The 11,580-nt window shown below is 39.7% G+C and overlaps 2 protein-coding genes across 2 annotated transcripts; both read left to right on the top strand.

Moving 5' to 3' along the window:
- The first annotated feature begins 326 nt into the window (after window positions 1–326).
- LOC104420883 (receptor-like cytoplasmic kinase 176) lies at window positions 327–4,532 on the top strand. Its single transcript, XM_010032658.3, has 6 exons — window positions 327–911; window positions 1,391–1,713; window positions 2,569–2,704; window positions 2,825–2,967; window positions 3,058–3,181; window positions 3,722–4,532. Exons 1-6 carry the CDS (start codon window positions 860–862, stop codon window positions 4,171–4,173), a joined length of 1,230 nt encoding a protein of 409 aa, XP_010030960.1. The 5' UTR covers window positions 327–859; the 3' UTR covers window positions 4,174–4,532.
- A 2,772-nt stretch (window positions 4,533–7,304) lies between these two features.
- LOC104420882 (probable dual-specificity RNA methyltransferase RlmN) lies at window positions 7,305–11,088 on the top strand. The gene is made up of 10 exons (XM_010032657.3): window positions 7,305–7,532; window positions 7,701–7,776; window positions 7,875–7,972; window positions 8,516–8,617; window positions 8,741–8,827; window positions 8,977–9,093; window positions 9,452–9,555; window positions 9,870–10,009; window positions 10,116–10,252; window positions 10,362–11,088. The coding sequence occupies exons 1-10, from the start codon at window positions 7,341–7,343 to the stop codon at window positions 10,536–10,538; spliced, it is 1,230 nt and encodes a 409-aa protein (XP_010030959.2). The 5' UTR covers window positions 7,305–7,340; the 3' UTR covers window positions 10,539–11,088.
- The last annotated feature ends 492 nt before the right edge of the window (window positions 11,089–11,580 follow it).

The raw sequence follows: 11,580 nt of genomic DNA, 5'->3' as shown, positions 1-11,580 counted from the left end.
CACGAGCTAGGATATGCTCGAGAAAGCAACGTGAATCAATACGATCGCATTCGTAATTTCGTAATTTAGGCAAATGATAGCGACCAAGCCGTTCATCGAATCCCTAATTCGTTCACAAATCATCGCATGTTTCCATATTCGATTCAAAGGGAGAGAGAGGAAATCTTGGCAGCCATGCAACGGCGCCTGTGGTATCGCCATCGCATGGGGGGTGATTAGAATTAAGATAAGAGGACCCATACCATATTTAAAATCCAGTGGATGACACCAACCCTCATTTAATGCCGTTTTCCCACCTCCTCTCTCTTTCTTAAATGATCCGAAGTCAACCTGTTCACTCTCGCGTTCCCAAGTGAAAGTTCTTTTCTCGCTCTTTTGGGTCTCTTTCTTCTGTGGTTGGGGTTCGTGGGCAGACGCAGTGCTTCCCAAGAACAAAGTGACAAAGCAGCAAAAGCCGATTTCGACTTTTCTCGACTGCTGGCAGGCTGGTTGGATTGCTTTCTCAACTGGGTCAAAGCATTCAATTGGGTGGTTGCGTTCCTGGGTGACAGCTCCTGTTGAATTCACAAAACCCGCCCCCCACGAAGGTTTTTACACCGTAGACGATAGGCGTCCCTTCTCTTTCTTTGTTTCTTTCACGGGCTTTGCTTGCTTCGGCCAGAGCTCTCTCTCTTTTCCTCTGTTTTTTCACCCCTCCTCTGGCCTTTTATTTCTCTCCCCTTTATAGCTGTTTCCGAAATTGGGGAGCTTTGAGCTGTTCTTGTTATCTCCTTCTATTCACCCGCCCACCCTTTTGCTCTGTTGGGTGAGAGAATAGGCGAGGTTGAATTTTGGGTCCGTGTTTTCTTGATTTCTGGTGATGGGTTCTTGCTTGAGTTCTCAGATCATAGCTGAGAGTCCTCTCCACAAAGGTATGCATCCCTATTTGAGGCTTCCGATGCATGATTTCAGCTGAGTTTATATCAAGAACAGGTGTTGTTTTGGCCTTTGAAGAATAAATTTTTGCAATTCTTGATAGGACATGATTTTTTTTTTTAGCTCCTTCCTTTAACTTCCCTTGTGTTGTCGATACATTGTATTTGATACTGATTTGGAGGGTGATGAAGTAGAACTTAGAAGGGTAAAATCTAAAAACAGTATCCTTTGATAGTTGAAGTTAGAGGTTTATTGCTACAAATGGCAAGCGAAATTCATAGCACATGGTTGGTTGGCAGTTACTGACATCTCTCAGATTTCTTGAATATTCACGTCCTTTTTCTGGTATGGGCTCTTTTTGTTGCTTAAGTTTTAGTGTAGCTGGAGTTCGAAAGGAAGATGCATGGTGCCCACTTGCGTGGTAAAACGGTGCATTGTTCTGTTTGATCGATTAAGTCAAAATCTACATGTGCAGGGGTGAATTTTTTTAATCGTGGAGATGGAAATGATTCGAGTGATGCGAGCAGCAGGGCCTCCTCTCTTTCCGTACCTCAAACCCCTCGAACAGAGGGCGAGATATTGCAGTCGTCCAATCTAAAGAGCTTCGCCTTTAATGATCTCAAGACGGCGACGAGGAATTTCCGTCCGGACAGTGTGTTGGGTGAAGGAGGGTTTGGTTGTGTTTTCAAAGGGTGGATTGATGAGCAGACTTTTACAGCCGCTAGGCCTGGAACTGGCTTGGTGATTGCGGTAAAGCGGCTGAACCAAGAGGGACTTCAAGGTCACAAGGAGTGGTTGGTAAGTGTCACTGTTAACATTTAATTTATTTATATATATGCTTGAGAAATGGATACAGTTCTTTTTTCTTGCGAAATCTTAACCTTTCTAGGTAATATAAGTTAATTTAGAGCATCTGGGAATCAATGGAACGCCTCAAAACTTCATTATTTCCTACTCTCGCTGGAGGTAAATCAGCTTTGCTGACTGCCGAGTGATTAAAGATAAAGGGGCAGGCCAAAAGGATGCCCACCTCCACAATCCATAAAAAAAGGGCAATAAAAAGGGAAAAAATAATGTATAAGTCCATTTTCAATTGAAGTAATATATCTGGAATGCATGGTTCTGAACCCTTTGACCAACTGTAGGGTACTGTCTGTCAAAATCATATTACGCATTCTCACAGCTAGTGAAGAGCAATGCACTTATTTATGGTGATACCAAGTGCACGTATTACAGAACACAATAGTACTTTCCATTTGATAGTCGGTGAGATGACACACTGGTCAGTGGAGATGGTGTCCTGGAAAACTTTTATGAGTAATGAGTTTTGATTTCCTTGCTTGGCCGAATTGGACCTCCTTGGTGATTGGACAAAGATCTCTTCTAGGAGTCCTAGTACTTGGAAGTTTGCTAGTCAATTTTGTAAATATTAAATAGCACGCTAGAAAATGTTTCTATTGAAAAGGCAGAAGTCTGTCTGTATTGCTCAAGTGCCAAACACTGCACGAGTGTCTTGGAACCGATTTCTCTACCTCCCTTCATTTCCAAAAGAATTCTGCTTTCAAATAATTAGACGATGAAGTTAATTCGTCTAGTGTTAATTTAAATGAGACAATGAAGTTAATTTATCTGCTGGTGAATTACAAACTGTAGGCGGAAATCAACTACTTGGGTCAGCTGTATCATCCTAATCTTGTGAAGTTGATTGGTTTCTGCTTTGAGGATGAGCATCGCCTTCTTGTATATGAATTCATGCCTCGGGGAAGCTTGGAGCATCACTTGTTTAGGAGTGAGTTTGTTGATGTACTTCCATGTGTTCATCTTTTCTTTAAGCCAACATTTTAATTGTTCGGGCTTTAAAACAATTTCTTGAGATTTATAATTTGGAACTTTTAGTATTGATGAACAGGGAGTTCCTATCATCATCCGCTTGCTTGGAAACTGCGTATCAAGGTTGCTCTTGGTGCTGCTAAGGGACTTGCATTCCTCCATGATGACCAAGCGAAAGTTATCTACCGAGACTTCAAAACTTCCAACATCTTGCTCGATGCAGTATGCCATTGATATGGAGTTGTCTGTTTTGTTGTTTTGCACACTGGATGGTTGTTAATGTTTTTCTGGTCCTACTTCATTGAATGGCAGAACTTTGACGCTAAACTCTCAGATTTTGGATTGGCCAAGGATGGTCCGACAGGTGGTAGGAGCCACGTCTCTACAAGAATCATGGGTACTTACGGATATGCTGCTCCTGAGTACATGGCCACAGGTAGCTCCTTTCTCCTATTTTGCGAACTTTGTGTCTGATATGTAGATTGTGAAATCCCAGTATGTCATTATTAGCATTAGTGCACATGTAATATATAACACCAAAAGTTTCTGCCCCTGTCCAAGTCTCTAATTCAACATAATCTCAACAACCTGTTTATGCTGGGTTTGGTTTCCTGTACCTTAGCATCAGAAAGGTTTACTAATTTATATAAACTGGGACCTCTGTGTACTGATAAGATACCCTTATTCACATACAAAATAGAAACTCTCTTTCCGTGTGCGCCCATGTGGGAATTACAGACAACGCGGTATCTTACTGTATTACGGGAAGGTATTTGAAAATTTTGCATTTGAGCTACGTAGTACCGATTTCTCACTTTATAGGCCGTCTCTGTCACAATTAATCTAGACATATGGTGCTGCACGATCAAGCTCCTTTTATCTCTCTCGTTTCTAGTGGCTGCTCATTAATTGATTGGAGTTCTCATTCAAGCTGACCCAGCCCCTTTAATATTTGATCCTTTATGCTTTCTCAAAGGGCATTTGACCGCAAAAAGCGACGTGTACAGTTTTGGGGTGGTCCTTCTTGAAATGTTGTCTGGTCGACGGGTAGTGGATAAAAACAGACCATCCGGAGAGCAGAATCTTATAGAATGGGCCAAACCTTATCTCTCGAGCAAGCGCAAGATTTTCCATGTCATGGATGCTCGTATTCGGGGCCAGTACTCATTGAGCGGAGCGCTGAAAGCAGCTACAATTGCAGTCAAATGCCTCTCACTGGAGGCCAAGTCCAGGCCCAACATGAAGGAGGTGGTGAGAGCTCTGGAGCAACTCCAGGACTCCGAAGCGAGAGCAATAACCGAAGCCCAACAGAACGCCAACAGAAACACACATGCCGGTCCCAAGTACCGCCGAAGAAGCACCACCGACATTAGTGATGTCAAACCCACCATATATACTCGGCCATCTCTTTCTCCCGTTCATACATGAGCCAACTCGGCGAACTCATCTTCTTTTCCATGTGCACCGTCCGGTGCTACAACTCAATTGACGGTATGGACACACTTGCATATATCGCATTCTGTTCGTTGCTGTACAGCTGCTGTTTTTGCTTTTGGTTTCGCATTGACGAATATAACAGCATCGTGAGGGAGAGATGGAAAGCACAGATTCAAGCCGGAGCAGCTACATTCGGGTGGCTATTTTTCCATGGCTGACGAACATGCTAGGCCTTTGTTTGTTGTCATTTTGTGATGTATCAGTCCTCATCTATCGTAACATATTCCATAAATTCCCCATCGGGGGTGTATTCTCTTATGTGTATACAAAGTCGTTGTACTTCGGCCACACTTGAGAGTCCATAGCGTATGCTCTGATCACTTTGTACAGGGTAAGGCTGCAAAAGAAAGACCCGATAACTTGATAGTTATATCCGACCGAAAAAAAAAAAAAATTGTTGGTTATAGCTTTCAGCATATGACTGTCGCTTGTGGAAAGACTTCTACTTTTTAACTAAATCTAGATCTTGGAAGTCCTACATTTTAACTTCCATGTGAAGATTTCACAACATTACGATAAATTCATGGATATATTTTCTGTAATTTTAATATAATTGATATCATGTTCTAAAATTTGAGAATGATAAATAGCACTTTTCATCTAAACTGGAATAAGCAAATAATTTAAAATACTGTCGAAATTTCAAGAAATTACAGAAAACAACATATACGAATCTACTTATTGTTGTTATTATTATTATTATTATTATTTTGGTATTGAAAGGAGTGAATCCTAGATGTTATGCCACCGACCTGATCTCCTATCAATAAAGAAATCAAATCTCTCAGGCCTATTTGAAATTAAGGTGTCATTTTGCATTGTAAGATTGAATGACCCAATTTGCTAAGCAGTTAGGACATGAGTTTTCTTTTAAAAAATTATATAGAATTTTGACATGTTGGAAATATATCGAAAAGATTCTGAAAATAAAAAATGAGTGTCTCAAAAGTTGAGAGCGGAAGTTGATTTCTAGAGGAATGAAATAGCGACTTGAGAATCCACCTCCAATTTAAGTTTAGGGATGCCCAAAGAAATTTGCCATTTTAAGACTAAAAAGGACACCTCGGAGTTCTGCTTTGAGCGAAGAGAACACGTTCACAATCTGAGCAAATCAAGCGAGCCGATTGCCTGATTCATTATGTAGAAGCCCACCTATAGAAGTGGGACTCAGATTGCCTTAAGAGGCCCCATCCTTATTGAGTTGGACTCGGACTCGACCAATTGGAGGGGTGGTCCAACCCACAAGCTTTTTTCTTTTCTCCCTTGCATTAGGGTTTGTCATCAACCATGGCTATAGATCTTGGGTAAATTATTCACCCTGAAAACTCGCAGTTAGAATCTTTTGCCAAATTGCCTTTGCATACTTGTAATCTCTTAAGTACATGCAAAATTGTCTTCGGGGAGTGTGGGCACATCAAGAATCTACTGAGTTTATTTTGAAGTTTTTTATCATTAGTGAGTAGACACTAATGAGAGACCGACCACAAGAAGCTTTTGATTCTTTGTGGCCTATCCCCTATTCACACTAAACTTCACTGTCGATTAGTCGACATTTGTTGCGTCGGTGTGATTAATTCATAAGCTTCTTTAACAATGAAGGAATAATTGCTATTGTTACCCCAAATTAGCAAGTCCTCTCCACCACAATCAGAGGGTGGAGCATTGAGCGGATTTGCATCGAAATTGATTAAGGTGAAATACCTATTAGGTCTGTAAGGTTTCATTAGTTGTTACAAACGAAATAACGAACGGTAGAGTCAAAGTCTTGAGTTGCAGCAGATGGAAGAATCTAGTGGGTTAGTGGGACCAATAATTCGACGACTGAATCTATGCATTAATATTAGTATACTATGAAAGTTTTAGGTGTCTTGGTTTATACAAATGTTAGAGTGGGTCCATCGCAAAATTTAAATTTAGAAAAAAAGGTATTTAACGTGGATGTAAAGTTAAAATTGCCTAGTATTTTGTGCCTGTGCCGTAAAACTTCTTTATAGTATACTAATTAAATAAATTGATTCTCTTTTTAGAATCAATATAATGTATCTCACGAAAAATTATTTCTAAATAAGGCAGTGTGATCAAAATCTTAAAACGAAAGTCAATCTTTTCCTATATTACATAGCACAAAAATAAATTGGGATGAATATGTATATGACATTTTTTTGTCTTGAATATGGATATCATTTGGTAAAATATACGATAACTCTATTAGTTATGTGAATTGATATTTTTACAGTAAATTAAGTAGATAGCAAATACTCCTCTATTACTATGCTTAGTATCCTCTAATTTTAAAAACATAATTCCACCATCTAGTTTTAAAATCCTATAATTTGCACTCTAAAGTTTCCTCGTAAGAGATATTTTTTTGATTACGATTGTTCACTTACTTCCCATTTAAAATAAAAGTCCAACATTAGATTAGACCAAATGATAAATGATAAAGGATTTGCTTTGAATGAAGGATTAAAAGGTTAATACCACGGAAATCTTTGAATTGGTGCGCACCTATAAAAAAATTATTCAAAATCAATTTTTTTACTATCAAGAATCCCAAATTAGTATATTTATAATAAATTTATACTATATTAGTTTTCGTTAAATTTGATTAATACCACGAAAAACCATAAATTAATATAGTTGTGATAAACGGAGGGTAAAATCCCAAACTAGTATATCTATCAATTACCACATGCCATCAAACTCAATAATTTGATGGTAAATTTCAATAAATACTAATATAAGTAAATTTATCATAGGTGTACCGGTTTGAGATTTTTAGTAGTTAAAAAAGTGGTTTAGGCTAAATTTATTATATGTACATCGGTTTATGATTTTTTGTGATTGATCAAATGAATGCCTTCATGATATATACTAAATAAATAAACAAGGAAAGTTGTTATGTATAATTATTGTTTTGTTAATCGAAAAATAAATCCAGTGGGGAAAATTTCTCCCTTTGCTATAATGCAGGGTTAGGATAGTCTTTTCCTTCTCAACCTAGAGGTTTTTGCTTTTCTAGCCATTTTGAGTTATCCGAGGTTTTAAGGCATTTTTCGCTCGGGCTCTTTTCCATCTCCGTTTTTCAGTTTCCGGAGATGAGGATTGCTGCTTCTTCCATGGCGACGATGCTCCAGCAAACCTGCTCCGTCCCTCTCGCTCGCGCCGCCTCCGCACGGTCCCTCGCCGCCGCCGCCGCCGCCTCGCCGCCCTCGACGGCGCGGGACCCGCGCGTGCTCCTCGGCATGTCTGAGCAGCAGCTCCAGCAACTCGCCGTCGACTTGGGTCAGGTATCCACGGAGCTTTTCTGGTTTTTTTTATACGTTTATGAGTCGTCCGTAGGTGATGGAGGCAGATTCTGCTACTGCTAATTAGCGTCTGAGTTTTTCGATTGTTTTTCTTTTCCTTTTGGCTAAATGTGTATTTGTTTGTAATGGTGGTGAACTGCGTGCGGTTAGCAAAGCTATAGGGGGAAGCAGCTCCATCAGCTTATTTACAAGAGGAAGGTCAGGGAGATTGAGGATTTCAGTCATCGTGAGTGTCGTTTTTGTCATTGATTGTGAGGCATCTTGCCTTTCGAGCGTGTAGAATTGTGGGCTTATGCTGTATTTGTTTGGGTAATCTGCGGACAGTGCCTCTGGTGTTCAGGAATGAATTGCAAGAAGCCGGATGGAGGGTCGGTCGGTCGCCGGTTTATCACACTGTCACTGCAGCTGATGGCACTGTCAAGGTAAACGCACAAAAGATATGCAACGGGGTCTCAGTGTATTGTCTAATTACGGCGTGTTTATGCCATGAATTGTCTCAGGAAATGGGTGCAAAGAGTATGATTAAAGCTTATAGTTTCTGCTGACGTGTTTTCTTTTTACTTATATTTTTATTTGGTGGACCTATGGAGGTTGCATTTCTTGAGTAGTTTGGCCGTTGTATTGTTGGAGTTAATCTAGTTGTGCCACCTGTTGTGAAAATTTTGAAACAGAGCTTGGAAAGTGTCAATTTCGTGGGAATGCACATTTTTTCCTTTCTGGCTTTCTTCTGTGAAGTTGCCCTCACTTGTGTAGTTTATGTTTCTCATTTTCCTGGAGTCATCTAACATTTACAACCTAGGCTTATGTTAAAGATGATAATATTAAAATATTAAACAATTTTTCTCATCAAATGTATGCATGGTTTTTGTGTTGATTCAGTAGGGATTAATCTTGTGCTTCATGATTGTTTATGACTCTTTCTTAGTATCTTGGTCTTAGCTCATCTGCAATCCACTAATCTGCAGCTGCTGATAAAACTGGAGGACAACAGACTGATTGAAACTGTAGGCATACCCGTGGAAGATGAAAAAGGCTCGGTTCGACTTACTGCATGTGTCTCATCTCAGGTACTAAGTGAAAATGCTGATCAACTAGTGAACATACTCTCTTGTACTGCTGGGTGAAAATGCATCATGGGATTTGCTTCCTGTCATTTCTTTTTGGGGTCATTTTTTGCTTCAACCATTCAGGTTGGTTGCCCGCTAAAATGCTCATTCTGTGCAACTGGAAAAGGGGGCTTTTCAAGAAATCTTCAGGCACATGAAATTATTGAACAGGTTTGTCTTATCTTATATCATGTCCTGGTGGGAGGATGTATTTGTTTGAGCATGGGAGCGTTAGAGCCCAACTTTATTTTCTCTGGTGAATGAACATGTATTATGCTATGTTTTGTTCCATTTAAGGTTCTCACTAAGGATATATGCAGGTGCTAGCTATTGAAGAGACTTTCAAGCATAGGGTGAAAAATGTGGTGTTTATGGGAATGGGTGAGCCGATGTTAAATCTTAAATCTGTTCTTGAAGCACACAGATGTTTGAATAAGGTCAGCTCATGAACCATGGACCATCCAGATCTGTTGCTCTGCTGCTTAATTTTGTATAGCTTTGTCACTGATAGTTTCGATGATATTTTCAAATCTTGAAAGCAGCAAGTTTTCTCACTCTAGATTCCTGTGGAGTCCTGTTTGAAATTCTTCAAATTGAAAAGAATCAAGTTATCGAGTCAGATACTTGAACAGTAGGGAAAAGAAGAGGGATCTTTTTTCTTTAGGCCATCAAAGAAGAGAGATAAATGAAGTTCATTGCCTGATATTCTCTCTCTCTCTCTCTCTCTCTCTAAATTGTGTTATGTAACATGATGGCGGCTTTAATTTTCTTATTAATTCGCTTTCTTTTGTTAAGGATGTGCAAATTGGGCAAAGGATGATTACAATTTCAACGGTGGGAGTTCCAAACACAATAAAGAAACTGGCTTCTCACAAAATTCAGTCTACATTGGCAGTCAGGTATCAACTGGCAAGTAGCTGAAGAATCTGCTGCTCACTTTACTGTCACAATTCTTTTTCTTTGTAGCACTTAATAGTTGGACTGAAATAGATAGCATGGAAATTTTCCTGGTAATCGGTTCTTTGTTTTCTTTTCTGTAGCATATGAGGATATGATGGTCCTCTTACACTTGTCAATCTGTTTCTTCTGCATTATGCTTTAATAGTGTTAAGCAGTTGCAATATAACATTATTTTCCAATGCTTATCTTGTTATTGATGCTGCTTCAGTTTCTTTTGTCTGTCTTAACTTAGTTTGACTCAATTATTTTACAGCTTGCATGCTCCAAACCAGAAACTTAGAGAATCGATAGTGCCAAGTGCCAAATCCTATCCATTGAATGCAATAATGAAGGATTGCCAGGACTACTTCCAAGAAACCAGCAGAAGGGTGTCGTTTGAGTATGCCCTTTTAGGTACTTTTGCTCTACTATTATCATGCATTATGCCTAGTTTTCCTTTATCTTGCTTGAAATTGCGAGCTTAAACATGCATGGAACCCATCCTCATGTATGTCTGTAGCCGGAGTTAATGATGCAGAGGAGCATGCTATAGAACTTGCTGAGTTGCTGCATGAGTGGGGGCGTGGTAATCATGTAAACCTGATTCCTTTTAATCCGATTGATGGCTCTGATTATAAGCGTCCATCCAAAAAAGCGGTAAGTTGATGATATTGAATTATTATCTGTCCATTGTAGTGGGAATAGTGCCTCATCAACTTGTCCTATAAATAACCTAATTCGTGACTGAATTATGTGATATATAAAGGTTTTGGCATTTGCGAGTGTTCTTGAGTCCCGCAAAATAGCAGTTAGTGTACGTCAAACAAGGGGCCTGGATGCAAGTGCAGCTTGTGGTCAATTGAGGAACAAGTTTCAGAAGAGTCCTCTGCTTGCTGAAACTGATGAGATGCAATCCCAGCCAGAAATTGCCATGGCTTGTTAGATGGCAATAATCTTTGGTTACATGGTCTTAAGAATTCGAATTCCACATGCTTGACCATTGGTTTCTGAGTGCAAGAGACAATATGGAAGTGATGAAGAGTGCACTATGCAACTGTCCATTGCTTTATCTCTGACGTATATCCTTCCAAATGGTAGTGGACACTCGACCACCTGAAGCCACTTGGGGGGAGGAAAGATGGGACAATTACTAGAAATCCACAAGCAGAGATAAGTCATTGTTGCTGCAGAAGTTCTTCAGAGCATTGAACCAAATAGCCTGATGAAGAACTTGAGTGATTAGCTGCTCTGATAGATTTATGAGATTGTATATGTATTCTGTATGGGGATCAATTTCAAGGGATAAATCTCTTGTAGTTTTAATGCCATGTTTTCTTCGTGCTTAGTTTAGGAGGAAATGCCAATGTGGATGTTGTATAACTACACGAGGGTGTAGGGAATCGGAATGTTTTTGTTTTGGTCTTTAGTGTTCTTGGAGATTTTCTGGGTCTCACTTTGACTTTCAAGGTAGAAATATTATTTACTTAATTGTCTGAAGGTTCCAACCAACCGTGGCTTAAACATTACGCCAGGTAAGACTTAGATATGATGTGATCACGCACGTTCCTTTTGCACGAATGGCATCTATTCAGCTCCAGAGATGACAATCCTACCTGTCGCCTTCAAAAAAATTCTTTTGCTTCTCTGCGCTCATGATTGACATGCAAACTGAATTAGGGAAGGAGCTCGAAGTTTGGACCCGAGGATTTTTCATTTCGCCAAAGTGAAGCAAAGTTGACCAATATTCTGGACAGTCGCAAAACGAAATTACTTGCTAAATGCGTTCGAATCAATCTATCTTGCAATAATATGCAACTTACTGTGAAGATTTAAAGCGCAACATTTTAATTGGGAGAGGTGCCGCCGGAGAGGATTCGGGATTAGAATGACCTTTCCAAATGTTAAAACTCAGCCAATTAATGGCGGGACGTGCGATTTTTGGAAGCTGGTGAAAAAGCATATGCTCCGGAATGGCCCTAAGCTCT

Source organism: Eucalyptus grandis, chromosome 10, assembly GCF_016545825.1.
Source record: "Eucalyptus grandis isolate ANBG69807.140 chromosome 10, ASM1654582v1, whole genome shotgun sequence".
In the NCBI taxonomy this organism is placed as follows: Eukaryota; Viridiplantae; Streptophyta; class Magnoliopsida; order Myrtales; family Myrtaceae; genus Eucalyptus; species Eucalyptus grandis.
The sequence above is the reverse complement of the archived record's forward strand: the minus strand, read 5'-3'. Positions and strand labels throughout refer to the sequence as shown.

Excerpts from the sequence above, each read along its gene's own strand:
- LOC104420883 (XM_010032658.3), top strand. The coding sequence starts at position 860 with ATGGGTTCTTGCTTGAGTTCTCAGATCATAGCTGAGAGTCCTCTCCAC. Across the intron at positions 1,714-2,568 it reads AAGGTCACAAGGAGTGGTTG|GCGGAAATCAACTACTTGGG; the intron begins GTAAGTGTCACT and ends TACAAACTGTAG. Across the intron at positions 3,182-3,721 it reads TCCTGAGTACATGGCCACAG|GGCATTTGACCGCAAAAAGC; the intron begins GTAGCTCCTTTC and ends GCTTTCTCAAAG.
- LOC104420882 (XM_010032657.3), top strand. The coding sequence starts at position 7,341 with ATGAGGATTGCTGCTTCTTCCATGGCGACGATGCTCCAGCAAACCTGC. Across the intron at positions 7,533-7,700 it reads TCGCCGTCGACTTGGGTCAG|CAAAGCTATAGGGGGAAGCA; the intron begins GTATCCACGGAG and ends GCGTGCGGTTAG. Across the intron at positions 7,973-8,515 it reads CAGCTGATGGCACTGTCAAG|CTGCTGATAAAACTGGAGGA; the intron begins GTAAACGCACAA and ends ACTAATCTGCAG.